At 45.4% G+C, this 27,525-nt stretch overlaps 10 protein-coding genes across 10 annotated transcripts; 6 read left to right on the top strand and 4 right to left on the bottom strand.

Annotated features, from left to right (window-relative positions):
- Nucleotides 1-230: 230 nt before the first annotated feature.
- On the bottom strand, nt 231-4,598 carry VTP01DRAFT_9451 (uncharacterized protein; the record flags this gene model as incomplete). The annotated part of the gene is made up of 10 exons (XM_069388685.1): nt 231-368; nt 430-819; nt 872-1,164; nt 1,233-1,388; nt 1,451-2,552; nt 2,634-2,780; nt 2,834-2,893; nt 2,961-3,263; nt 3,332-4,387; nt 4,461-4,598. The coding sequence occupies 10 exons, from the start codon at nt 4,596-4,598 to the stop codon at nt 231-233; spliced, it is 3,783 nt and encodes a 1,260-aa protein (XP_069240957.1).
- Nucleotides 4,599-6,309: 1,711 nt separating this feature from the next.
- On the top strand, nt 6,310-8,954 carry VTP01DRAFT_9450 (uncharacterized protein; the record flags this gene model as incomplete). The annotated part of the gene is made up of 3 exons (XM_069388684.1): nt 6,310-7,008; nt 7,067-7,676; nt 7,735-8,954. The coding sequence occupies 3 exons, from the start codon at nt 6,310-6,312 to the stop codon at nt 8,952-8,954; spliced, it is 2,529 nt and encodes an 842-aa protein (XP_069240956.1).
- A 190-nt stretch (nt 8,955-9,144) lies between these two features.
- On the top strand, nt 9,145-10,425 carry VTP01DRAFT_9449 (uncharacterized protein; the record flags this gene model as incomplete). The annotated part of the gene is made up of 5 exons (XM_069388682.1): nt 9,145-9,291; nt 9,348-9,437; nt 9,496-9,575; nt 9,640-9,820; nt 9,883-10,425. 5 exons carry the CDS (start codon nt 9,145-9,147, stop codon nt 10,423-10,425), a joined length of 1,041 nt encoding a protein of 346 aa, XP_069240955.1.
- An 84-nt stretch (nt 10,426-10,509) lies between these two features.
- VTP01DRAFT_9448 (uncharacterized protein) lies at nt 10,510-12,657 on the bottom strand (the record flags this gene model as incomplete). Its single annotated transcript, XM_069388681.1, has 1 exon — nt 10,510-12,657. The coding sequence occupies one exon, from the start codon at nt 12,655-12,657 to the stop codon at nt 10,510-10,512; it is 2,148 nt and encodes a 715-aa protein (XP_069240954.1).
- Nucleotides 12,658-13,738: 1,081 nt separating this feature from the next.
- On the top strand, nt 13,739-14,196 carry VTP01DRAFT_9447 (uncharacterized protein; the record flags this gene model as incomplete). Its single annotated transcript, XM_069388680.1, has 4 exons — nt 13,739-13,773; nt 13,829-13,890; nt 13,952-14,087; nt 14,145-14,196. The coding sequence occupies 4 exons, from the start codon at nt 13,739-13,741 to the stop codon at nt 14,194-14,196; spliced, it is 285 nt and encodes a 94-aa protein (XP_069240953.1).
- An 18-nt stretch (nt 14,197-14,214) lies between these two features.
- On the bottom strand, nt 14,215-15,379 carry VTP01DRAFT_9446 (uncharacterized protein; the record flags this gene model as incomplete). The annotated part of the gene is made up of 6 exons (XM_069388679.1): nt 14,215-14,455; nt 14,516-14,702; nt 14,772-14,887; nt 14,942-15,033; nt 15,095-15,142; nt 15,194-15,379. The coding sequence occupies 6 exons, from the start codon at nt 15,377-15,379 to the stop codon at nt 14,215-14,217; spliced, it is 870 nt and encodes a 289-aa protein (XP_069240952.1).
- Nucleotides 15,380-15,738: 359 nt separating this feature from the next.
- VTP01DRAFT_9445 (uncharacterized protein) lies at nt 15,739-18,242 on the top strand (the record flags this gene model as incomplete). Its single annotated transcript, XM_069388678.1, has 8 exons — nt 15,739-15,755; nt 15,822-15,919; nt 15,979-16,112; nt 16,175-16,441; nt 16,507-16,666; nt 16,732-16,941; nt 16,998-17,284; nt 17,346-18,242. The coding sequence occupies 8 exons, from the start codon at nt 15,739-15,741 to the stop codon at nt 18,240-18,242; spliced, it is 2,070 nt and encodes a 689-aa protein (XP_069240951.1).
- A 138-nt stretch (nt 18,243-18,380) lies between these two features.
- Nucleotides 18,381-20,551, top strand: VTP01DRAFT_9444 (uncharacterized protein; the record flags this gene model as incomplete). Its single annotated transcript, XM_069388677.1, has 9 exons — nt 18,381-18,420; nt 18,482-18,601; nt 18,656-19,135; nt 19,197-19,501; nt 19,567-19,690; nt 19,745-19,887; nt 19,939-20,194; nt 20,260-20,363; nt 20,420-20,551. The coding sequence occupies 9 exons, from the start codon at nt 18,381-18,383 to the stop codon at nt 20,549-20,551; spliced, it is 1,704 nt and encodes a 567-aa protein (XP_069240950.1).
- A 152-nt stretch (nt 20,552-20,703) lies between these two features.
- On the bottom strand, nt 20,704-23,668 carry VTP01DRAFT_9443 (uncharacterized protein; the record flags this gene model as incomplete). Its single annotated transcript, XM_069388676.1, has 8 exons — nt 20,704-20,786; nt 20,847-21,025; nt 21,085-21,272; nt 21,327-22,007; nt 22,065-22,167; nt 22,236-22,870; nt 22,928-23,015; nt 23,082-23,668. The coding sequence occupies 8 exons, from the start codon at nt 23,666-23,668 to the stop codon at nt 20,704-20,706; spliced, it is 2,544 nt and encodes an 847-aa protein (XP_069240949.1).
- Nucleotides 23,669-23,849: 181 nt separating this feature from the next.
- Nucleotides 23,850-27,366, top strand: VTP01DRAFT_9442 (uncharacterized protein; the record flags this gene model as incomplete). The annotated part of the gene is made up of 7 exons (XM_069388675.1): nt 23,850-24,598; nt 24,668-24,877; nt 24,943-25,985; nt 26,044-26,380; nt 26,447-27,012; nt 27,069-27,247; nt 27,304-27,366. 7 exons carry the CDS (start codon nt 23,850-23,852, stop codon nt 27,364-27,366), a joined length of 3,147 nt encoding a protein of 1,048 aa, XP_069240948.1.
- Nucleotides 27,367-27,525: the final 159 nt, after the last annotated feature.

Raw genomic sequence — 27,525 nt, 5'->3', positions numbered from 1 at the left:
CTGGTTTCCGTTTGTCGTTGTCGTATAGCATGCTTTCGTGCTGTAAACCACTTTCCCGGTCTTCTCTCCAACAAACTGTCTATTGTGCAAAGGAACTGTTTCATATTTTCGCATTAATCAAATGTAGTTAATTTTTAGAGTTTAATACGTGCTTCGATTTAGCTATCAATGTATTTTCCTGCTTTCATTGATTTGAATAATGTTACAAAATATAAAGTTTCTCTAGGTCTTCATCGAGCTACAAGTTCGAAAACATCTTGGAAAGGTCTTTGTCTGTTATGCACCATGCATCCTTGGATTATGTTTGGGTTAGGGCAGTAATATGTCAAGCGGCAATCATTGCCCGAGATAATTTGAACAAGATCACCCTAAGTGTAACGACGGTTAGCTTGACAGCAGCCAAATAAACGTGAAATCATAATAACTCACCGTTTCTACATGCCGGATCTCAATGAATCTTTGTTCAATAGCGATGATGTATGGGTGTCGATACACTATATGATCAGGATTTGTTTCCCACTCGCAAAGGTAGGCCGACTTGGCATCACGTGGCATCAATGCTTGCGTATTATTGTTGACGAAGAAAGTGAACTTGTTGTAGCATAGCAAAAATTTGTTGTGTACTCGATACATGGCAAGTGGACGCAATCCATCCGCTCGCGTTTGTAAAAAGTTGAAATTTGGATCATCCACGTTTGGAATGCTGTGGCTGCAAGACAAGTTGTTAGGATCAATGATCTCAAAGCCTCGCTCACAAACAACGGCGAATTTAGATTTCAAAAAGTGAACGTGTGATGCCTTTGCCCCAACCAAGAATTCCTGTAATATACATAAGCATACTCTCAAAATGCAATAATTTTTAGTTACTTGCCTTGAATTGTTCGAACCAGGTGCTGCTGTGCCCATGATGCAAAATTCGATCACGCAAGCTGATATGCCGGTGCCGATGACCATGTTTATCGCCTGGTTCGCGCACCGGACGTAGAGCCGTGAAAGCCGTGGAGGCTGTTCTAAGTTGCGCATAAATCAATAGTTCTTCGCCGCTGCATACTCCTATTTGGAAGAAAGAAACGCGTCTCGCAATACATTGCTTCAGGCGATCCGGTGCAATGGTGTTGATAGGCGACTCTAAGAGATCAAGCGGATAAACTTCCAACTCGCCATCTTTTTGTAAGAAAACATATTCAGAAATTCACTATTTGCCAATCATTGTGTAAACTGTAGCAAATTACCTGTAAGTACTATCAAAAGCTGGTTCTTTTCAATGACACCGATTTGAGTAACATCTTTCAAGGCGATAATAAGACGTGGACGGCCGCTACCGACAGTCTTGAAGTAGACGCCGGTGCTCGTACCAATGGCGATCTTGCGCTGATGGTTGGCTCCCTCTGGATTTTGATAGTCACTTAGACTTCCACGCATGTAGTGGCACCAGCTAGCGGAAACTTACCGAAAGGAACAGTACAATTGACTTTACCGTGAGTATCCAAATCTGTGAAAGCCGACAATGTTTGGAAGAAAGAGCCCTCGAGGCTATTCAGTTCAAAAGCATCAGTCTGCATATCGATGTCCGCCCTTGCACGCTTGATTGCTGCCAAAAGACTGTTCTTTTGATCCCTTGACTCGCACACGAGAGGATAGTGACCTCCATGTCTACCAGGGTGCACAAAAGTGATATAGGGATTGCCACTTCTGAAGGATCCTGAATGGCGCAGATTCGTGACAGTTGCGTACGCCGTTCCATAGCTGGCTTGCAGCGAGGGTAAATCAAACGTATTTGGTATTTCTCGTACATACAACATTTGCAAAGGTATCGGCTGCCGCCAAATCAGATGCTCGGTACCGTCTCTCACTTGCCGCGGTTTCGTCAAAAGAACAATGTGATCCAATACAATGACATCGATCTGTGTAGAGCTCTCGAGTTTGCGTAGCTTGCTTCGGAAATAAATCCTTCGGTTTGGATCGTTCAACTTCAGATCGTATGATTCTCCTTGTCTGCAAGTGAGCGAATCGTTCAATTTCAAGATCTCAACTCTGTTCTTTGTGCTTTCGGATAGCTGATCACAGTAGGCTGCAATGTCTTCGACGAGTTTGACAGCTTCCTTCAAATTTTCATAATCAGGATCGTCTTCGACTGTCTTTTTCAAAATAGCGTTGATCAATAATGAGTACCGCTGAACACGTATCACTGGTCGCAGTAGATAATGTCGGAATCCCTGTCTAGTCCTTTCATCTCTTTCGATATTTTCGATGAATCGTCCAAAACTTTTGTTGGTTCTCGAGGTATGGGCTACTTGATATTCCGCCAAGTATACATTATGGATGTATGTTCCAAAAGCGCTTTTAAGGTCGCTGTTGAAATGCTTCACCAGGATATCGCCGATTCCAGGGACGCATTCATTTTCATGTTCCTTTTGTCGTTCTAGCAAATCATCGAAGAACTGCACGCTAAGTTCGCGCAGCTCTTTATAGTTGCGGAATATACTATCGATAAAAAGTTCGCGTTCAGTTGACGGAACCACGTCAGACTCTTGCAAAGGTAGGACAATGGCCTAAGGATACATAATATCACAGTTAAATAGGGAAGAAATGATGGTGGTTCTGCAAACAAAAGAGTTCAGAAAACTCCCTACCTCATGCATCATATCCAAGTCTCTGAAATATAGTTCTTCGCCATATACAATTTCGTTTATGGCTTCTTGACGATCCCGTTCGCGCTTTTCCAATCCTTCATAGAACTCTTTTGTAACCCAAAATCTGAATGCCTCACGTGATTGCAGCTATGCATTATTTAGAAACTGATATATTCTCCTTTTCCGTTGCCTTAACTTACATCTTCGATGTTTCCTGTCTTTGTTCGCATGGATACAGTTCGAGAAACGTCGCTCATATGCTTAATCCAATGCTAGCAATAAGATACTGATAACTTGGAAACAAGCTTCTTTGCCCGAAACTCTTACCTCTATGTCGGTCGTGAAGATCTTTGGATTGTTCGGACATCTCGGAGCATAACACCCGCCCTGACCAGGAATGCAGTCATATACATAACATTTTGTTATTGTAGTGATGATACCGGTAGCTCTTCTTTCAGTCAATGCATATATCTGATCAGGGGCATCGTAAACCATATTCGATTTTCGGGATATCTGTGATCCTTCGATAGGCACAAACAGTCCTCCGGGCTTGCAATGCATCAGACTCTCCACGATTCTCAGGCAGAATTCTCGAGGATAATGAAACCATAATATCTCGCGAACGACATCCTAAATTTCCATTAATCGTGAATAAACATTGCGGGATGTTTGATTACTGCTTTTACTGAGACACTTACCACAGCTTCTCTGCCAGTGAACAAATGTGAGTGTTTATCGGTACTGGCCAATTCTCGAACATTCGCCAAATCCTTTATGCGTTCTACAAATGCTTTTGACAATACAGACATAAGAGCTGGATCGGTGGAGTCTCCCTCCGTCAGGAAATCAGGCTCGTTCGTTTGTTGGAGTTGTTGCTCCTTTTCTTCTTCATCATCATCGGCATCCGGTGGAGGTGGAGCTGCCGGTGGCGGAGGTGGTGGCAACGGTTTATTGGCAAGGTATCCATCGTCGTCATTATCGCTTTCGTCGCTGGAGCTCATATTATATCTTCCACTATTTTCTCGGTGCAACGATTTCCTGATGGAAGCCCGATGTAACTCTTCAGCAGCTGCAGCTGAAGAAGGCTGCACTGTGGAGGACCGAAATTTACTAAAATAATCCTGGGATGGAGGTTTGAACGATTCGAGCGCAGGATAGCTTGTTGGTTTCTCAAACGTTTGCTGCTGTGGGCGTCGTGTGGGCATTGGCATTGGATACGGCCGTGCACTAGGTCTAGATATTGAAGGGTATCTTTGTGGTCGAGGAGACATGTATCCTGGAGACTCTGGTATCTCTGGAGGATAAGGGTTACGGTTATCGTAATAAGCATTTGTAATGTATTGCTGCTGCTGTTGCGGAGGTTGCTGTGGGGGATAGACAGCCATTGGAGGTCTTGTATGGTTATGCTGGTGTGGAGGGGGATATGGTGCCTGAGACTGTCCGGAGTATGCCTGATTTCCATAGGACGATGGATACTGATGAGAAGGATACATTGGCATAGGCATGGGCATAGGCATGGGCATTGGCATTAAGGGCGGCGCACCCGAACGCGTCGGTGATGGTTGTGCAGCGTATTGCCAGTTCTCAGGCCGGCCTTCCGAGGGATGGCGAACATGTCGCGGAGGTAGAGGCGGCGGTGGATACGCTGATGGTTGAGGATAATCCATATAGTCTACATTAGGTTGAAACCCCCCAGGAGAGATTGCTGGTGATTGATGTGGATACTGTGGAGTAGGCATATACATTCCATGGCCCTACATTGCACAATATTCGTCAGCATACCAGAGTCATGTGACGCGTATTCGCTGCTTGGCAAACGATACATACGTTTGAAGGCTCAGGAATCCCGATTGCTGGAGGACGGTCCTGGGAGCTTCGCTTCATTGGGTAGTTGGGAGGATAAGAATGGTCGGCATAGTCGTCGTATATTTCCCCTTGGACGAAGTTTCGGTGTCCTTCCGACATCTTGGGGGTGAATTCAGCTAGTAGCCGACGAATATGCTTATAAGCAAACGTTTATAAGCTTCGGTCTGGGTATAAAGTATGCGTTAACAGAGCTTGTTCCGGGTGAAATTACAGGATACAACTCACGTTATGACGATCGCCACTGAATATATCTCGGGCGGCCCCAAGTCAGGAAGACGAGCTTCTTTTTCGAGCAAAGTCCGTCAGATCCAACAGAAAGGCAGCTCCGTCATTCGCATTCCTGCTGGATTTCGGTTCTACAAATGTAGCCCATGGATCCTGATAAATGCATCATCTTTATTTTGAGGTCAGTAAACGTAATATTTGTAATACTTACCCAAAGCTTTCATACAGTTTTGCCGGTTCAAATTTTTCACGTTATATCAGCTGGTTAGTTTGCGGATAGCAAAGAATATGCTTCTAGAATTGGAAAACGTGATGGTCAAGTACGATCGTACTTAGTGCCTCTTACAAGAGCTGGGACGTGCGAAGCAAAGAAGTTACCTTTATTCGTCTCAGACTAACTAAAAGGCACGTTTTAATTCATTCGTGCCTGAGTTTGGTTATTAAGGGCGCTTTTGCCCTGAACTCCATCATCGATGCTCTTGTGCTAACGAGGAAACAGCTACTGTACTGGCTTGATTACTCCACGCATTGCATCATAGATAACTAGATCTAATCTTTGCAACGGTAACGAGACTTGGATCCATGTAGCACGCCAGGGATACAATATCCGTGGCGACTAGCGCGTAGCAAATGCTACAGGCATGTGAACAAATTGCCTACATTGCAACGGCGATGAAATTGAGGGACTGTGACCCAATCAATTATTACTGACATCATCAGCACAGCAAATTCAACCTGTTGAATGAAAGCAGTTTGAGTTCCAAAGGTCGACTTGGCTGGGAAGTAATGTTTCAAGCATGGAGGAAGCTCTTTTTTTCAGCGTGAAGCGAGAAGAGGCAGCGAGACTGACGTGTGCGTGAGCTGCTGTTGCATAGGTGAGGTTTTGCTATAGCAGCAAACGGTTTGTCACCTCGAAACGGCGACCCGAAGAAGGGAACACAAAAGATGTAACGATAACGATTGTGCTCCGAGACAAGGAGATCTTCAGCGATTGCAGAATTTTGGGGACAATTCCGATCATGTCCAGTAGAATCAGCCGAATAAATGCATGGTATCGTTACTCGGACATCCATCTTTCAAGATCAGACAATTAGATGAATCGGTACCGTGGAGATCCTCCTTGACGAACAAACACTCGAATAAGAACGGGACCAAACGAGATTGTTCCTAAAGAAGCTTTTTCTCCGAACCCGAATGGCACTGTAATACTTCGTCATCCCGCATTCCCAAATCAAAACAAAGGAAAGTATGCTTTCCCACGTTTAAGCTATCAGAGTTCTTGTAAAGCTACATACACCATTTGCAGAGCTTCCAAATTGGTTAAAAGGAAGAAGATTGATGGTTCACTGAGCATCAAAAACACTTCAATAATTAACGTTCGCAATAGCCCATGTTGAGTAGATCAGATGTCCACGTTGGCTGTCACCGAGTCAGCCGGCTTCAGTAAGCAAAATATACCTTCCATATGAACTCATAATTCAAAGACAGAAAAGCTTCTGATTTGTCTTCAATCCACTTTTGCCTTCCTAATACGATCAAAGCGGAAAAGCGACCGGCCTGCTTTTTTTCAACGGTCAATGGCAACATGGACTCTGGAAACAAAAAACGTCCTAGCCTGCGCATAAAGGATATAGAGAAGCCCACGGAAAAGGACTTGAAAGCTTCCGCGTTGTCGCCATCGACTCCGTCAGGAATCGCTGCAGTTCTCTTGTCAGATTCTCTGTTTCCTCCAAAGAAACCCAAGGGCGCAGCGGCTATGCGCGACTCTGACTCTGATACCGAGGAGCCGTTAAGCGACGAGGCCGATGAAAAGAGCAAAAAGGACCCCCTTGCAACGCAGGTGTGGCGACTGTACACGAAAGCCAAGGATACCTTGCCGAATGCTTCCCGGATGGAGAATTTGACTTGGAGAATGATGGCTATGACCCTTAACAAGAACAAGTCCAAGTCATCAGCACCATCTACGCCATCCAGCGAGAAAGAGAATGATGCGGAAGACTCTAAAATGTACGTTGATTCCTCCAGCACGCCTGAACCTTCGGCGGCTGCTTCCCCGCCGGCGCCGGATGACACCACCGAGCTGCTATCGTCGTCTGCACCACCTTACATGATAGATTTCTTCAGCGGGGGCCCGCCTTTCCAGCGATCAGGCATGGTCAGTCCAGGTGCGACAACACCCCGCCAGAGTCGTCATCTGTCACAACCTCGTAACAAGTGTGTTTTTGTGTATGGTTCCACTCGTGCAACCACTTCTTCCTCCCAGGTCTCAACTCCCAATGCCAGTGTATGAAACTATATTTTCGATGTTCTAACGAATGCGTTATACTCACTGCTATTTTTAGAATTTGGAGAATGCTAATTCCTACTTTCCACCTGTCAACAGTACAAACAGCATCACCATTCCTGTTGATATGCCGACTGATTCCGATATGGATGATGATTACCATGGTCACAGCTCAAATAGTCAGCAGGACCCTACATCCCCCTTATCAGTACCTTCATCGTACGGAACACCTCACGATACATCGTTTCTTAGCCATTCTCTACCAACGTATCATAATCAGCAAGCATCTCTCCATGGCAGTCAGTTTTCAGGGGCTCCATCGAATGCTAATCAATCCTCAACGGCCTCGCAGGCGCGGTCGTCTTCCCTTTATATGTCATCTGCAGATGCAGGCAGCGGTTCGCCACCACCATTCGACCCTGCTTCTCCCCTACGCTTCGGTGCAGGTCCCATGAATCCAGGTGCCATGAGTTTTGAAGAACTCTTCTCCATGTATGCGAGTGGTGCTGCCGTCGGCACGCCACCTGGAAATTTTGGCACTATGGAAAGCAGTCTATTTTCGTCACTTTTGCAAAATCAGAACGCTGGCGGCAACGATGCGTCCTTATCCCATATTAATCCCAGTCAATTGATCAGTCAGGAAACTGGTAATTTTGGCACCTCCCCAGGTATGTAATGGCAGTGAAATGTGAAGCCGCGACGGCACTCTGATATCTCTTTTGATAGTCGGTGGTACTCATCCTCTCCAGCACCCATTGGCAACGCATCCTGGTCAGCAAGGACCTGAACGCATGTCGATTCCACGGGGGGTGGATACGAAACAAGGTTCTCCAAAGCTTTCGACCCCTCCAAAGATGAATGCCACCAAGAAGAACGACGATATGTCAAAGAAGGATCAAACTCGCTGCACGAACTGTGGCACTTCGACTACTCCGCTGTGGCGTCGCAACCCCGAGGGACAGCCTCTGTGTAATGCTTGTGGATTGTTCCTGAAACTTCACGGTGTGGTACGACCCTTGAGTCTCAAGACTGACGTGATAAAGAAGCGTAACCGGGGTGGAAGCAACGCAAACAAAGGAACTAACGTCAACGACGCACGCAATAACAGCAGCGGCAACAACGGTCCAGGCACAGCTAACAAGGGAAAAGCTGGCTACATGCAATCACAGTCACCTACAAGTTCCAACCTGACGACTACAGCAGCAGCAGTGGCAGCTCAGGGAGGATCAATGGGTGTGATAGGAAAACGTTCGAGCACTGCCGGTATGGTCAACATTGCACCCAGTTTGGGTAGCAAGTCCGGAGTACCCCCGTCTGCTACAAACATCCCGAACGCAAGGCCTATAGTCTTTACTGGTCCTTCCCGATGGGGAGGCCAGGCTATCAATAAGCGTCAACGGCGACACTCGCTGACCAGTGAGGATAAAAAGAAGACGCAGGATAAGAACGGCAAAAATCAGCCTTCTGCTATCATGATTGCAGGGTCGTTACCTAACCAGTCCATGTCGTCCAGTGATGGATTTAGACACATTTTGTTACCTCAACAACAACAACAACAACAACAACAACAGCAGCAGCAGCAACAACAACCACAACATGCCCAGCCGCGAAGCATACTTCCAAATAATCAACGCCCATCCTTGCAACCATCCATGACTTCGCCACCCAACACTTTGCCTACTGTCGGCAGTGCCCCCGACCTCTCCTGGATGGGCATGGTCGCGGATGGCAGTTCATCATCCTTTAATGGTCAGTCGTCTTCGCAACCTTCCTTGACTCCTGGACAACTGCGCAGTCTTTTGTTGCTTCATCAAGCCGCAGTGAACGCGAATGGAAACGCAAAGACCAACCTCAACACATCCACACCACCTTCGACTTCAGTTTCCAGTGTCCCCTCGTCTGACACTATGGACCATGATCACCCTTCGGCTCAACAGACTTGGTAGAGCAATGTACTTTAAATATCTCCTTAGTCTCCTACCCTCTTTCCCTCTCCAAACTTGTACATGATTCTAATCCTTTCTTAACAGTAAATACACTGCGATTCATGCACTAATCCCAACACCTCTTTGCGGAGAAAAACGCTGGTTTACTTCATTGCTCACACTGGTCTTTCCTCACTTGATCGTTGGGTCAATGTCTTCTGGAGAAAAATTGGATCGTACAGCAAAGAAAGACCTCGAACAGCAACTCCATGTTTCGTTGGCGAGCCAAGACTATGAACAAGCATGGTTAGCATTGGAAAGACTGGTTCAATCGTCGGGCATAGCTAAATACTACAAAGTAAGCTATAGATTGTCTTCAGCTTTGATCCGTAATCTTAACAATCTCTGGATTAGATCGGTGTCGAGATCTTGAAAGCCACGCGTCCGGCGAGAGTTCCTGAATTTCTGGAGCGCGCGTATGTTAGCTGCAGCGCACAAGCAGAGGTAAAACACATGAAAATTGCAAAACTGTATTCCTATCACATGGCTCATGAGCAATTAGAAACGGGATATATTCGTAGCTTGGATGGAGTCTTTATTGGAGCAGGGAAACTATCGCAAAGTAATTAAGGAAATTGAATTGTAAGGACGGCTTTCATATCATCATCCATTTCTTCATTGTCGTATATTGACCATTTTGCTTCAGACGTATGCATATGGAACGTTACTACAGTTCCGCCAATGTCCAACAGCTGCTTTGTACGGCCTGTTATGATCAATACATGGCGGAACCAACGGAGAAGCATCTGGAGGATGCGATAACTCTATACTCAAAAGTGTATAGGGTGATATCCGATGACAGCGATTTGTTCTACAAATTCTTTAGGGTAAGCTTTCTCATAATTAAATCATAACTAAGAACTTTGCAACATGACACAACTCTGTACAGCTGCTTCAAATTTCAGGAGATAATAAGCAGCTCCAGCTGCTAGCCCGACGTGAGTTCGAAGCAATAGTGCATGACCCAGACGTCGAGAAGGCAAAAGTAATTCTACCGTATCTTAATCTCTCGATTATTGAGCCATCCCATCGGGTGCAAGTGCTGATCGATTTACACGTTGAGGACCCGACTCAGGAAGTCGACAAAGTTGATGCACCTCTATTGGATGCCCTAAGAGAGCAATACCGCAATGAAGAAAACGAGGTGACCCGAGCACATTTAATGGGTATCCAGGTCAACATCTTAATCGATCGCTTGGAAGAAGGTGGAATTGACAATTGGATAATCACGGAATTCGAGAATTGCATAAACATGATGCAAGAAGATAGGCACAACACTTACACAATTCATGCATTGTTTCGTATCATTTACGGCCGAAACGTCAAGGAAGTTATCTCAAACGTGGATACCACGCATCTGGAAGAAGCATATATTCATCGATTCCAAATGATAAAGAATTTCGTCTACGCTGTTCAAGGCTCTGCTATCTAATTTTCAAGGCTCCCGCCAAGATCATAGACAAACTATGCTATAAATATGTATAATATGTCGCTTATTTGCTTGTATATATTTTCATCAGAAAAATGCATTCCATAATTTGTTTGCTATGCTATTATTGTTTGTAGTTGCAAAGGAAAGTGGAGGTGCTGGATCGAAGGATTCTCCAGACCGTACCATAAGTTTATCACTGTTTGGAAGACATGCAACTTCGAGCTCAATTGGCTTATGATTACTAAAAGTGCTTTTAAAATGGTATCCACGGCCTGCAAGAGGTGACACGACGGTTGTCCCGGGTAGTTCAGGTTCCTTTGCAAGAAAAACATTGGTGAACGGTGTTGCACGTATCGGCTGATTATGCACAACAGCGGGGAGGAATGGATCCAATCTGGCCTGGTTAGGAGCATCAAACGCAGCCCACACGACTTGCTCTCCGGCTTCCTCACGCGGTCGATAACACCAGATGTGAGATCGTCCCGACAGACGTTTCGCCTTTTGAGTTAGTCGCATGGATTCCTTTCTTGTAAGCCTCGTTGCAGTCGCTGGCGCTGATGGAGATGATCCATCTTTGCTTTCCGGAAGCTGCTGGAGTCGATCGTTAAGTGGGTGACCGGCAGGGTAAAGAAAGCTTTGCCTGCCGGCTGTGCGCGGCTTGTGTGCGTTTTGCAAAACTTGTTCCATGGGTACTACAGCTGCCGGCTGCCACATGGACCTATTTTGAATGACAGTCCTTGGCTTAGCTCCACCGCGTCTCGCACTATTATCTCCTCCAAATAAACCGCCAAATAATGATCGACTACGTCGCAATGGGGGTTCCGCTTTCGGAGGACTCGAACTACGCTCTTGGACATCGGGTGCTGAAGAAGTTTCTTTGACACTGCTTGTATTTTCTTTTTCCGCGTCTTGTTCTCGCGCTTGCTCTTCACTATTTTCTGTTTCGTTCTTTGCATCGTTCGCGACTGGTTCCTCCTCCTGTTCCTTCTTGGCTGGCGCTTCTTCCATTTGATCTTCTTTGTTGCTAAGTTCGCCTTCTTTTATCTCCCGCGTCGCTGCTGCCGTGGCTGCTGCAGCAACCGCTCCCGCTGCCGCGGCTTCCCCTGTTTCTTTCGCTCTTGACGCTTGATTGGATCCAGTCTGCGTGGCAGTCTGTGCTGGCACCGTATTTGTGGGGGGAGCGGGTGCTGTTGCTGGTATTGTTGGTGGTGGTGGAGGTGGTGGAGCGGAAGGAGGGATAGGTGGTGCAATTGTAGGTGGATGCATTCCAAAAAGTGGCGGAAACGGTGTATCTAGAGCATGGGGATGCGGTGCCTGTGAAAACTGCAGTGCGGGTGGTATAGGTGGCAGCAAGGAAGGTAACGGCCCTAGCATGTTCGATTGTAACTGTAATGGAATTTGTAGCCGTATCATGGGTACCATGGGTGCCAGCGGTGCGGGCAGCTGAGCTTGCATCATGGGGATGGAGGGCGGTTGTGGTCGTGATGGTATAGCAGCAGGTGCTATCGTCGGTATTCTCGGGAATTGCTGCTGAGAGGGCGGTGGTGGTGGAGGAGGATGCTGAGGCCATGGTGATAGGGGCGTCATGGGTTGTGCCTGGCTCGTTCCTGTCATGGGGTTTACTCTGGTATCAGCTGGTTGCTCAAATACTGAATGGCGACGCCTCAGTGGTGGTTGATTTTCGAGCGTGGATGGCGGGGGTGGTGGTACATGGATGGTTTGTCGTCGTTGCAATCTGGGGATAGCATGCTGCTCTTCCACGAACAAAGATTGATCGCTTGGCCAATCATCCGCGTCTGCAAACATGGTTTGAGCACGAACATTGTGAGGTGTGGGAACGCGTCTTTCCTTTCTTGTCAATGATTTTCGACGTTGAGGAGGGCTTCCTTCGGTGTGGTGACTATGACTCGGCAGCCACGGTCCGCCCAGTGGATACCACGGGTTCAAACCATGGTCGTCATTTTGTATTTCGCCTCGGTCATCAATAATATTATCATAGGTGTACTCTAACCTTGTCCTTCCGTCTTCGTGCGCACTCTCCTCATCGTCGTAATACCATATCGAATACTCTTCTTCTGGCCATAGCTGAGGATACTCCCAGTGCGGATATGCAGGATAATAGTACTCGTCGTCTTCAAAGAATTCTGGTTCATAGATATTATGAGTGATAGAATGTCGTTTGGAACCTCTCCGACGACGTGGTCTAATTGATGGGGATCTAGAGTGAACCATTGAGAGGAGAAAAGGAAAATGCTTTCGAAAAAAATGCTCTTTTTACTTCGCATTTTATAATGTACCAAATTGTTGGTTGTCACGGGTTATGCAGTGCGATGGTTCGGGATAGCCGCATCCGGTAGGTCCGCAATATCTCGACAAGACGTGCTGCTTTCGTACAAAAATGTTGTCACCGAGGAATATATAGACTTTCTCTATTGTTCTTACTAATAGCTTAGACAACAACGCTAGTTGGGCCGGGTTCAATTTATGTGCAATTGTTTCCGAGTTCTTAATGGTGTTTCACAAGATTTCAACACTGTCGCAAAGATGTGTGATCAGCAGTCTGATCTGTTTCAAGTAACTTCGTGCACCAACTTGGCTTCCAACAGGAGTCCAATGCAGAGCTACATCCATTTGAAAGTTTATATTTTGAGAAGCAAATAATTATAGGCGAAGAGGTAACTGGTGCCATCCACCGAAAACATCAATTGTACCGAGATATAAAACATAAGGCGGGCGTGACCATATTGTTATGCAACAGTTCTTTGAAGTACAGGTTTCCCATCGGAGGTGGTATGTATTTCTCGTCCATTTGCAGCAACACCACCTATAAACAAGAGTATTTACATACTATGCTGTATATAATTAAATAACATACGAGCGTTTCGACAGCGGGCACCTACGGTACTAATAACTATTATCGTATATCATGTCAACGAGAGATCATTCAAACGTGCACTGATTCTTCAAGAAGCATTAAAAAGAACAAATTTGCTCACATGCTACCCAAACAGCCGGCAACGAGACCGTGGGCTAATATATATGTGCGAAATAACAACTCGGAAACAAATAAGGGAATGACTGATCCAAAATCGTAAAATCAGTGGTGTTTTCTCCTATCCCTGCATGCATCGTCCTCGGTAAAAGAAGTTTCATAACGATGCCTAAGAAGTTGAAAGAAAGGTTCAAGGATAGTACAAGATAGCTTGTACAGCAAGGGACCCTCTCTCGATCGTGCACAGGATAGATCCAATCGAGGCGCGGGGTATCCTGCAAGTATCCTGCTTGCTGAGCTCCGCGGCTGCTTGCACGCAGAATGGAAACTGATTTGAACAACACTCTCGACAGCATGTATGTCTTTGCTAGGAATGGTGTTTAAACTTTGATTAAAGTACCATTTGCATAGCTCAAGCCGAGAAGGTGTCAAGGGCGTTGTGTTAGCAGACGAAAACGGGCTTTGTATAGGAAGTACGCATACCCGTAGTATACAGCGGCGGTGGAATGGAGCAGCTCACTCATGCTTATTTAGCGAGAGGCATTGGTAAATCTGAGGCAGCAGCTTTTGTCTCTTCCATAGCCATCACAGCTAGAGATCTACTTGAGCCAGCAGCCGAGGCGCAGGGAAGGTCGCAATATCCAACTATTACTGTTCAATATGAACACAGGCAAGGATAATGTCGCTATCAATCCATCTAGATATTAGATCTAACTTGTTTGCACAGTAAAGTTATTATACGCAATGAAGGCGCATTCACTCTAGCGATATTCATGTAATCCTTTTTATTCAAAAGTTTAGCTGAAATAGTGTTGTATATCTATTTTCTTTTTGCGCTGGATATTGTCGTCTTCCTCACGTTCTCTTTTACCTGTCGATGGTTTGGTGTCCGTTTTAGCTTCTTTGGCAATATCACTATCCTGCGGCTTTCTGGTCTTTTGGAAAAAGCTGGTGATTGAGCCTTTGAGCTGGTCCACAGGCACGATAAAATCAGACGAATTATTCTTGATTGATCCAACTGCATCTGTAACCTGGTAGCTACATGCAAATGGAGAAGAATTACAGCCCTGTTAAATGATCAACCGTATATGTTCTTACGTTGTCAAATCTCCTTCAAAAGGTTTCAATAGAGCTTCATGTTTGCTGCTCCAAGGGCTAGGATTCAGCCATGTTTTGAGTTGGTCCAGATTATCATTATCCAGAATAACAGGCATCCTGTCGTGAATGGATGAAAATTCTTTGGAAGCATCCGTAGTGATGATGGTGCATGTAGTGACTGGCTCTCCTGCGAGGAAAAACTAGGTCAACATGTATAATTTTCTAAGGAATAAATTTGCAGCATAGTCGACACTACCTTGAATGACGTTTGATGTGTCGCAAAGACCAGCAAACAGCATTAATTTTCCGTCTTTTCGTTTTGTAAAATATGGTATTTTCTTTTTGCTGTTTATATTTTTCCATTCGTAAAAACTAAACTTCCCATCGTCAGCAAAGAAACATGCAACGGGTAGTACGGGATAATACCCTTCTGCGACAATTATACAACGTCCATCGTCTTTCGCGTTATCGAACATCGAATGCTGATAGATAAGAGTGTCATCTCTTGCGTTTATTGGCTTTTGTCGCCGACAGTCAGTTCAACGTATTCTCCTTTGCGATGTTGATGTGGAAGCTTACTTGGTGCTCGGGCAATTCTTTAGCACGTCTCGAGATAAATCCCCATTTCTAAAGGTACGATCAGTGCTGTAGTAATGATTGTTATTTATAATACCTAACCATGGTTTGCAACAGGTAGTTATCTTGCGAATAGCGTATAACAGGAATCCAGCGTCTCGGTGCGACATTGTAACTGGGAGAGTAGAAGTCTTGATCTTTCCAGCCGTTCTTAGGGTCAATTGCTTCTCTCCTGACTCGCTCTTGCAGTGCTGTGTTGTTCAAAGAGCAGGCGAAACGACCGCACATGTTCGCAGATCTTGCCACTGATCGTTTGGCGGAACAAAAACGAGTTTCGCAGCTGAGAATTGCGGGTCCGTGCGTTCCTCCCTACCAGGTTCTTGTCCATGCCAGCGAAGCGTTCTACTATTTCCCATTATCCGCGGCAGTCATGTGTAAAATAATATTAGAGACTATTCCCTCGGGATGCAGTAAGTTCATTTAAACCATTCCGCGGCAAATATGTATGCAGTCTCCGGGGAAGTTTATGCAGGCCGCGGACCCGTAATTAGTGGTGATGCAAACTGGGCGCAAACATTTAAAATGCTCGGATCATTTTCTTCAAAGCTCTTCCCTTTTCCCACTCTCCTACTCACTGCAAGTTTGTGATGTGTGGAATTTTTGGGTAACACGCGCGGACAGACCGCAACTTATACTCCTTACATATAATATACTGACATTGCGAACCAAGATATTTCAATTTCCTGATTGAGAGAGACAGGCAATTTATTCTTGACACACTTGTCAACGGTCTGTCTCGCCTCGAATACCGTGGCTACGACTCTGCAGGTTTGTGGCATTTTATCAGCCCTATGGGAAACCCGGATAGTTATCCCGAAACTTGACAGGTCTCGCTGCTGACGGCGACAAGGAAAATGAAGTGCTCATTGTGAAGCAAGTGGGCAAAGTTGCTGCTCTAAAGAAACTAGTGAGCGAGCAGCAAATCGACTTTTCAAAGACTTTTATTAGTCATTGCGGCATGGTCAGTATCCTTCATCTGATTGGGCTATGCATAAAATAGGTAGTAACAAGATTCTACTCAAGGCTCACACGCGTTGGGCCACACATGGTCAGCCTTCCCAGCTCAACTCGCACCCGCACCGCTCGGATCCAAACAACGAGTTTACTATGGTTCACAATGGTATCATTACAAACTACAAGGAAATCAAAACTTTGTTGGAGAAGAAAGGGGTCACATTCGAGACCGAGACGGACACTGAATGCGTCGCAAAACTTACAAAATATATCTACGATTCGCAAAAGGAGAAGCTTACCTTCACGAATCTCGTCAAATCCGTCGTCAAGGAGCTGGTAAGCTTTACTGCTTTGGTTTCCGGTGCAGATTTATTTATAACTCGTTGTTCGCGACCATGTAGGAAGGAAGTTTCGCGTTCATCTTCAAGAGCGTCCATTACCCCAACGAAATTGTTGCCACCCGCAGAGGCTCTCCCTTGCTTGTTGGCGTAAAGACAGCCAAAAAGCTGAAAGTTGATTTTGTCGATGTAGAATTCGGCAACCCCGCTGAAGCAGAAGCAGGTATATGGTTACAGCGGGATGCAATGCGAAAATCTAGATTGGACTCACTTCACTTACCGGGGTAGTTTCCGCAAAGGAGTCAAACAATTTCCTTTCATCCGGTGCAGGCGTTCATCCTCAATTGCACCGTAGCCAATCGCGTGCCTTTTTGAGTGAGGATGGAATGCCTCAACCTATCGAGTTCTTCCTTGCCTCCGATGCCGCGGCGATCGTTGAACATACAAAGCGCGTGTTGTATCTTGAGGATGACGATATTGCCCACATCGCTGAAGGCGGTAACTATACTAGTATTTACAATCGTTAACTAAAACAATATTAACTTTGTATCTAGAGCTTCACGTCCATCGCCTCCGACGCGAGGATGGTGAATCCCTCACCCGATCTATCCATACTCTGGAAATGGAACTTGCTGAGATCATGAAAGGTTCCTTTGATCATTTCATGCAGAAAGAGATTTACGAGCAGCCTGAGTCTGTCGTCAATACTATGCGTGGTCGTGTCAATTTTGAGAACCACAAGGTCACTCTGGGAGGCCTGCGTGGCTATCTCTCGATTATGCGCCGTGCCAGACGCATCGTTTTCATTGCATGCGGCACATCTTACCACAGCTGTCTCGCGGTAAGGATTATAAGGCACGAACGGTTGCAACTGTATATTTATCAATCTTGTGCATATACAGACACGTGCCATCTTTGAAGAGCTTACTGAAATCCCTGCCCAAACCGAGCTTGCTTCTGATTTTCTGGACAGACGCACGCCTATTTTCCGCGACGATGTCTGCATATTCGTGTCCCAATCTGGCGAGACTGCTGATACTATCTTGGCCATGCGATACTGTTTAGAACGCGGTGCTGTGTGTGTTGGTGTCACAAACACTGTCGGTAGTTCCATTTCCCGCGAAACTCACTGTGGTGTCCACATCAACGCCGGACCCGAAATCGGTGTCGCTAGCACAAAGGCATATACTTCGCAGTACATTGCACTCGTGATGATGGCTATCCAGCTTTCTGAAGACCGCTTTTCGATGATGGAACGCCGAAAAGAAATTATTGATGGACTTTACCGCCTTCCTGGTCATATTAAGGAGGTGCTGGCTGAAGACGCAAACTTGCAAACGCTTGCACGCGATACCCTTTCCAAGGAACGCAGTCTGCTGGTCATGGGGCGTGGATATCAGAATGCCACCTGCCTCGAAGGTGCTCTGAAGATTAAGGAAATTTCGTACATGCACAGCGAAGGTATCCTTGCTGGTGAACTGAAGCACGGTCCTTTGGCTCTGGTGGATGAAAATATGCCTGTTATTCTCATTATGACACGCGATTCCCTATATCCAAAGGTGCAAAGCGCTCTTCAGCAGGTTACAGCAAGAAAAGGACAGCCTATCATTATTTGCAATAATGGCGACGATAATATCATTAGGGACTATAAGACCATTCGTGTGCCTCAGACAGTTGACTGTTTGCAGGGCTTGCTGAATATTATTCCCCTTCAGCTCTTGTCTTATCATCTTGCTATCTTGCAAGGTGTCGATGTAGACTTCCCTAGAAACCTAGCCAAGTCCGTCACAGTTGAATAAATGCAATTGTTTGGTTGGACAGCATCTGAAGAAACATTATATCCACTTGTGCAAGTCACACGCCCAACAACCTCCAATTGGGCATCCCCCCGCTCCAGGTTTCGGTTTTTCGCAGACGACTCGCAATATAATCTGATCATGTCGTGGAATGACAGCTACGACTCTAGACCACCAGCGTGTATGTAACTAAGTCTTCACTTATGAAAGCGATACCAAGACTAACGGATTTGCACCTGCAGCTCAGAGTGCTGCCGATCTTGCAAGTTCTTTTCTAAGCTCTGTAGGTCAAGAGTTGAATCAAGGATCGCCCGACTATTCGTCTGTACCCAACGAGCAACTATACTCATACGACTCTAAAGGTAAAACAGTGTGATTAGAAGTGTAAAGTCCCGGATCCTCATGTTTGATTTCAGCCTATCCTGAAGGTGATCGTCACCGAGATGGTGGATACGCAAGGGACGATGGCGCCGGATATTATAGAAGTGACGACTATTACAGAGAAGACAAATATCACCGTGATGATAAATATCGTCGAGACGATAGCTATTCACGCCGCCATCGCGAAAGCCGGGACAAAGACAGAGACAGAGATAGGGACAGAGACAGGGATCGATACCGCGATCGCTCGTACGATGATAGGAGAAGACGAGGACATTCAAGAGAACGTCGTGACCGGTCTAGAGATAGATACTATAGGAGCCATCGAGATGATAGGGATTATAAACGCTCACGCAAATCCAGTCCTAGAAGGCGCCGCAGCAGAAGCAGCAGCTACTCCCGTCGCTATGACGATAACATCGTCCCTCTTCACAAGCGCGAACGCAAACTTAATAACTGGGATCAACCACCACCAGGAATGGAAGGAATGACGGCCGAACAAGTTAAACAGACTGGTAAGTCTTATGCTGTAGCTACTACATAGGTATTTGGCTACAACTGGCTTTTTCCTTAAAGGTCTATTTCCTCTGCCGGGACAAGTGGTCGGTACTCGTACACCACAATCTTTCGCACCTCCTAGTGCCCTTATGGCAGATGGTTCGCGAATCCGAGTGACCCAGGGAGCAGCGGGCCCGGCAGCGATTAACGCAACTTTGGCTCGCCAAGCTCGTCGCTTGTATGTGGGTCAAATTCCATACGAAGTTGATGAAAAGGCCGTAGAAGAGTTTTTCAACAGCACTATGCAGCAGATGTCACTCGCGGAAGGAAAATGTGTGGTCGCTGTTCAGATCAACCATGATAAGAATTATGCATTTGTGGAGGTAAATCATGGATAAAAGAATTATAGCGAGATATGTATTCTCTCGATGTCTAAGACTTCATATAGTTCCAAACGCCAGAACAAGCTACTGCTGCTATGCAATTTGATGGTATAGCATTCCAGGGTGAGACACTAAAAATCCGTCGTCCCAAGGATTACCAACCCGGTGGCGATTACATGGAAGCGGGAGGTTAGTAAGATATGCTGCTAATGAAAACAGGGTGACTGACAGTGCATGATCCAGCCGTTCCAGATACTCCCAACAAGATCTTCATTGGTGGATTACCTTTGTATTTGACCGAAGATCAGGTCACAGAGTTGTTGAAATCATTTGGTGAATTGCGTGCGTTCAACTTGGTCAAGGATGCAGCAACAGGGCAATCAAAGGTTGTAAAGTTGATATTCACAATATTTCATATTTTGCTTACCATGTTTTAGGGATTTGCATTCTGTGAGTATGCTGATCCGAGTGTCACTGATCTGGCATGTGAAGGTTTGAATAATATGGAACTGGGCGATCGAAAACTTGTCGTACAGCGTGCAAGTGTCGGGGCCAAACAGGGAATGGATGTGCCTGGAGGCTTGTATATGAACTTCACCCCTATGGTCGTAAAGGATGAAGATGCGACAAGGGTCCTGCAGTTGATGAATATGGTCACACCTGAAGAACTTGAAGATGACGACGAATACCAAGGTAAAATGCTATCGTCAGATTACTAGTTTTGCATGATTTAGCTAAGCAATATTTTTTATATGCAGACATCTGGGATGATGTAGGAGAGGAATGTTCAAAGTTTGGCAACATTATCGACATGAAAATTCCTCGACCCCAGTCTGGAAAGACAGTTCCAGGTCTTGGCAAGGTATGCAAATTCATTCTGACGATACGGATTGCCAGTGTCTTACGCTCTTTATACAGATTTTTGTCCGATATGAAGCAAAGGAGCAAGCATTAGCAGCATTGCGCGCCTTGGCTGGGCGTAAATTTGCTGACAGAACTGTTGTTACATCCTTTGTCGATGAAGAAAACTATCTCGCTGATGATTTCTAGGACATTTCCCTGAATTTATAACATTTATCCCCCCCAAAAAAACAGAAACACTGAACTCTGAATTAGTCAATACGTGAGCACGTTTAATCGAAAATGGTAAATCTAATGACTACGATGCGAAGAGATGTGGAGGATGCAATGCGTTTTTACTTTTAAGTCCAGAGACGGAAAGTGTTGTCTGCGCCGCAGGAGAAGATCCATGGTTGAGTCGGATGGAATTGGATGTCCAAAACACCTTTAAATAGAAGGGTGAGTGTCCGACGATCAAAAGAGCATGGATTTAAAGGCATCTTACCCAATGAAGATTTGATATCGTGACCGCGTAATATTTTGACTGGTACAATCAACGGGTTTTGCAACAGATCATCGTATACAGTGCCGTGGTAAATTTGGATTGTACCGTCGTCAGATGCTGTGGCAAATAAAGGATATCGGCGATGATAAACGACGTTGCGGACAGCCATAGTGTGATATCTATAGATTCATTATTTAATCTACTATCAACTTTTGGTCTTTTAATCTTGCAATTTTACCTTAGGGACTTGTATGGGTAGGCACCAAGATCCAGATCGAACCAACAGACCTTCTTGTCATATGTACCCACAATGATATTGTCACCGCCAGGATGGACATCAATGCTGGATATCCATTTAGCACCTGGCTGCATCTTCTTTTCCAGTGTCTGGCGCATCAGATCATACATGCGCACGGATATTTGAGTCTAGGGTGTAATGTTAAGAGTGTGATCGAGCATACTTGTTTCGACTTTACTTACTGCAACAAAGAACACTGGTTTTGTAGGATGGAAAGCAACTCGCTGTACCAAGCCCTTGAGATTTCTGAATGGCCTTTGGCTTTGGTGCTTGGTGACTTGATGGAGCAAAAGAGCGCGGCCCTTTGCATCGGGTGATACAGTTGCAAAGTAATCGCCTTTTCTGTGCCATGTGATCTGCTTGACAGCCAATTCATGCTGCAATCGCAGCTTGAAACCATATTTCTCTTCTTCTTCTGGCGATACTCTTTCCCATTCCATAAGCTTCTTCTTTGTCCGGCCTTCCTCGTCCAAATCATTCGCAACTGCAAAACCATTCTTGACAAACTGATCGGTAAATGCTGCTTCTTCGCTTGAGCACAGCTTGGGCGGAGAGACGAGCAAGACTTTGCCGTCACCGACAGAAACCGCAAACAGCCATAGATCGCGGTTCGGATTCCATTCGACAACGTGTATAACGGCACCAAATTGCCATAGGAATAAGCATCGTCCAGTGGACACCTCCCATAAGCGAACAGTCTGATCGTCTGAGCCAGAAAGTGCATAAAGACCGGAAGGATGTACTGAAATGGAGCGAATACGAGCGGTGTGGCCCTCGTAGGAAAGGGATTGATGTGTGGGGAAAGGACGCAAATCCTTTGGACTTGGCAACTTTGGTAGCAAGGAGTCTGGGTCGATGTTGAGCTATGCAAGATGTATGAATAAAATGTATAATGTATATTCCGGTATCACCAAGCTTACCCTGTTCTTTCGAACACGTGGTGCCAGATACAGATCCAAGCATCGTTGGAACCGTTCCTTGACGAAATTTTCGTATGCAGGTACATGCCGCAAACTCTTGTATCTTTCCAAAGGAGGATCAAGTTAATAATCAGATACAACTCTGCCATGTTATCGTCTTTCAAATCTTACTTTGTAGGTAAATAGTTCTTTTTGCGATCTTCTTCGTCCTCTTCTTGCCATTCTTTAATTTCATCCTCGTCAGGCAGATATTCTTCAGGTGGATTGTAACTTTCGTCATGCTCAGGCAATGGCATCTTTGGAGCGGCAACGTGCATAATGTGATCCTTGTGTGGCTGATCATCGTCACCCCATAGATTGTAGAATCGAGGCTTTTCGTCTTTAGGTTTGCGAGGAACGATACGACCAGCTCGAATGGCACGAACGATCTTCATGATCTTCTTGGCTTCCCACTTGGAAGGAACAAAACGGCGTTTAGGCTCGGGAGCACCGTTCAAAGGCATGATCTCCTGCTTGCTAGTAAACCACTCCACCGTAGGCTCATATGGATTGTAATCTGCATCCGGAATCTCGCCACCCTGCAGTCGTCGAATGATATCCAGCTCTTCATCATTTAAGACAATATCTTTTCCTTCCTTCTCGCTGTGCACCGATTTCCAAGAATCAGGATCTTCGACTGTTGCCAAAAACTTTTCGAGTTCATCACTTGTTGCAGGTTTAAGAATACGCTTTCCATCAATGTCGTAGCCGATGTGTGGTAAATCTTTGTACCACTCCATTGGTATATTACCAACTGTATTTTCAGTCTACATTTCCAAGTTAATATAATCCAAAATTCTTTCATAAAGTTATTCAGTATTTACCTCTTCTGTAGATGTATCACTATCATAATTTGCCTCAATTTCGGGTAATTTGGGATGCTGGCTGTTATCTTCAGATATATATTTGTCGCTATCATAGACACAACTTTCTTTAGCGGTTTGTTCATACGCCATCAATGGATTACAAATCACTTACAGTTCGGGTTTTGAGTGTTCCAGAATATCAAGTTCTTCTTCATCCAAGCTGTCTCCTGCCATGTAATCGTCGTCTTCTTCATCATCATCATCGTCTTCTTCTTGTTCATTCTCTTCATCGACGTCGCCGTCGTTGTCGTCGCCATCCTCACTATCATCGTCGCTTTCAAGATTCAAGTCGGGAAACTCCTGAATTTCATCATCGTCGCTAATTTCTTCTTCTCCTGCATTCTCTTCGTCGGACGACTCTGCGTCGATGGACACTGTACCGAAATCCTCCGTAGCCTCAGTTTCTGTCCGATCTACCACAGAGGCTGATCGTTTGCGAGACTTGGCAGATGCAGTTTGCGAAGGGGTTCCTGCCTTCTTTTCAGAGTTCGTCTGAGTGTTTGTAGGCTTTCTTTTATCACTTGTCGCAGAAACTGGCTGCTTCGACCGGGTTTTGACAGGTGTAGATCTCTGTTCAGGAACAGTGGATGCAGCTTTCTTTATTTGGGCCACTGTCGATCGCTTGGTTGCGATCGGTTTAGCACTCTTGACCTCACTGTTCCCGTTGCTGGATTTTTTGGTTGGCTGTTTCTTGGGCATCGTGATTTAGAGTCAAGAAAGTTTCGTTTTCCTGCAGCCCGAAAATCCCAAATGGAACTTCTTGTGTGGCTTTGGCATCGGAATGGGCTGCGGGCATTTCCCGCATTACTGCAACTTGTTATACGTCTGTCGTCCTGCCCTTCAGCTGAATAATACGACCTTTTGAAACCTACTAGACCTAATGCCAGCAATCACACCAAATCAGCTCGCTGAATTGCAGCGCAATACGAAAAACATTCGAAATATATGTATATTGGCTCACGTAGACCACGGCAAGACGACATTGTCGGATTCGTTATTAGCGACCAATGGCATTATATCTTCCAAAATGGCCGGCAAAGTACGGTATCTAGATTCACGAGAAGACGAACAGGAGCGAGGCATCACAATGGAATCCAGTGCGATCAGTCTGTACTTTAAACTATTAAGGGCAGCTGGTGACGAGACGGTAGCAAGCGAGTACCTGATCAACCTTATCGATTCACCAGGGCATGTTGACTTTTCTTCCGAAGTTTCTACTGCCTCTCGACTATGTGATGGTGCGCTCGTTTTGGTCGATGTAGTGGAAGGTGTCTGCACACAAACGATTTCAGTACTTCGACAAGCATGGATCGACAAAGTGAAACCGATTTTGGTGCTGAACAAGATGGACAGACTTATTGTTGAATTGAAACTGACACCTTATGAAGCATATATCCATCTCACACGCATTCTCGAACAAGCCAACGCTATAATGGCTACTTTCTTTACGGGAGACTTGATGGAAGATGAAGCTCGCCGTGTGCAAGCGTCGCAAGCTACAGAAGACGAGGAACTCGAGAATAAATTATATGACTGGAGTATTGAAGACAGGGACGATTCCGATATTTACTTTGATCCTAGCAGAGGCAATGTTATCTTCTCGAGTGCCATCGACGGCTGGGCATTCAGGTAAGCATTTTGATATTTGTAACCTCTGTTCGGTATCGATGGTCTTATTTATGCTTATTCTGTATCTAGGGTTCAACAGTTTGCTAGCATCTATTACAAGAAGCTGGGATTCAAGGAATCCGTCCTGCAAAAGTGCTTGTGGGGCGATTATTACTTTGACTCGAAAGCTAAGCGAGTCATTCTTCACAAACATCTGAAAGGTCGCAACTTGAAGCCTATGTTTGTGCAATTTGTGCTTGAAAATATTTGGGCTGTATACGACAGTGTGGTGATCCAACAGTACGTTCATGTATATATTCTCATTTGTATACTCTGGAGATATTTACATGTTTATTTTTACTTAGGAATCGTGAGCGCGTGGAGAAAATTGTGTCAGCTCTCAACGTTAAGGTCTTACCGAGAGACATGCGTTCTCGTGATACACAAACCCTTTTGACAGCAATCTTTTCACAATGGCTTCCTCTTTCTACATGCGTATTATTATCAATCATTGGACAACTGCCTCCTCCATCAGATGCTCAGCGTCTCCGTATACCTAAAATGCTATATCCTACCCTTCACGAGCAAACTATCGAGCCATCCAACGAAGTTGAAAAGGCATTGTTTGAATGTGATACAGCAAAAGACGCGCCTGCTGTTGCGTATGTCAGCAAGATGTTTGCCGTTCCAGTAGAATTGCTACCTGAAAATCGACGAAAGCAAATGACTGCGGAAGAAATGCGAGAGCGTGGTAGAAGACAACGTGAGCTCAAGGCCAGTGGTGTTTTGGATGCTGGTGTACCTTTGGAGGCTGAGTCAGCGGAAAATGGTGAAAGCATTGAGGATTCCGTTGAGAAAGAAGGAGAGCGCATTATTGGTTTTGCAAGACTATATTCCGGCACAATCCGGGTCGGTCAGAAATTATATGTCATGGGACCAAAATACGATCCTCAGTATCCTGATCAGCATTGCTCCGAGATCACGGTCGAAAACCTATACCTGATCATGGGCAGAGAATTGGAAGCTTTATCGGAAGTAACGGCTGGCAATGTCTTTGGTATCGGAGGATTGGAAGGCCATATCCTCAAAAATGGTACCCTCGCAAGCACCAAGGAACATGTCAAGAATATGGCTGGTATCCGGATGGAGGCACCTCCCATTGTCCGCGTAGCTTTGGAACCCGCAGATCCAGGGGATATGGACAAGCTGGTAGAAGGACTCCGGTTACTGAATCAAGCTGACCCCTGTGTAGAAGTCTTACTGCAAGAAACAGGCGAGCATGTTATCCTCACTGCTGGTGAATTGCATCTGGAACGGTGCCTGCGTGATCTTAAGGAACGCTTTGCTAAGATTGATATCCATGTCTCTCCACCCATTGTACCTTTCCGTGAGAGCATTGTTCGAGGAGGTGAGCTAGAATCCGTGTGTTTACGGAAGATTTGATAGACTCATGATATTTTTATTAGAATTACCATCTACAAAAGAAAAGGATGGCGAAACGCTACCTAGAGGCACGATACAAATAACTGCGTCTTCCAAATGCGTTACTCTCCAAGTCCGCACAGTTCCTTTGCCATCAAACGTAACAACTTTCTTGATAAAGAACTCAGCCGCTATAAAGTCTATGCTGGAAAAGAAGAAAGCGAACAAGACAAACCATGAGGCACCTGCAGACGATGCTGAGCAAGAACAGTTGACTGTGATGGAAGATGAAAATACTCTGACAGCCGAAGAGTTCCAATCGAGGTTGAAGAAAGAATTTGGTGAGCATTCCTCACCTTTGTGGGATGGCATAGTAGATCAGTAAGTCTAAAGTTTCCTGATAAAGAAGGCTCACATGTTTTAATGCGCATAAACTTTTAATGCAAGAATCTGGGCATTTGGACCCCGCCGCGTTGGACCTAATCTGCTAGTGAATCGCATCCCTGGCTATGTGCGTAAATCGTACTTCCAGATCGATAGCAGTCGTTGGCAGGTTGCTTCCGAAGAACACAAGGACGAAGTTCTAGAGGTTTCATATGAAAAAGGAAGCCTAGGATTGCTGGACCTTGATTTCCATATTCAAACTGGTTTCCAACTATCGACCCTCGCAGGTCCGCTGTGTGCAGAACCGGTGCAAGGTGTATGCTACATTGTCGAAAATGTGGAAGTACATGAAATTGAAGATGCTAGATCCAAGCTTGGTCTAATTCAAGGCCAGGTCATCTCAGCCATGAAGGAAGCTTGCAAGCAGGGATTCCTGGATTGGTCTCCACGATTGTTCCTCGCCATGTACACATGCGATATCCAAGCATCAGCGGAAGTTCTGGGTCGTGTCTACGGTGTTATATCCAAACGTAAAGGCAAGATTGTGTCTGAGGATCTCAAAGACGGTACGCCATTCTGGCAAATTCATGCACTGCTGCCAGTCATCGAAAGTTTCGGTTTTCCGGATGGTGAGTGAACAAGCAAGAGCATTGCACATGTAAGTCCACTGACTCAGCATTTAAAGAAATTCGGAAACGTACTTCTGGAGCCGCTAGTCCGCAATTGGTCTTTAGTGGATTTGAAATGCTCGACCAAGATCCTTTCTGGGTGCCTACCACTGAAGAAGAATTGGAAGATTTGGGTGAAAAGGCAGACAGGGAGAATCTCGCCAGAAAATACATGGATACCGTGAGAAAGCGAAAGGTATGAATAGTTATACGATTACTCTAGGTATTTTGCTAACAGACTTGTCTATACAGGGTATGTTTGTAGAAAAGAAGCTTGTAGAACATGCAGAAAAGCAACGAACTTTGAAAAAGTAAATCAGAATTTGCGTATGGACACAGCGAAAATGCGTTTGAAGTGATCTAGTACTATTGAAAGGACCGATTGAGTTTACATGTTCCGTTCTACGATGACTGCTTCATTGTTTCAAAACTTACACTTGGCATCCACATGGTGAATGGCACGGTTGCAACGGC

This window comes from Rhizomucor pusillus (assembly GCF_041956525.1).
Source record: "Rhizomucor pusillus strain CBS 183.67 unplaced genomic scaffold VTP01scaffold_6, whole genome shotgun sequence".
Lineage (NCBI taxonomy): Eukaryota > Fungi > Mucoromycota > Mucoromycetes > Mucorales > Lichtheimiaceae > Rhizomucor > Rhizomucor pusillus.
Note: the sequence above shows the minus strand (reverse complement) of the source record. Positions and strands in the feature narration are given on the sequence as shown.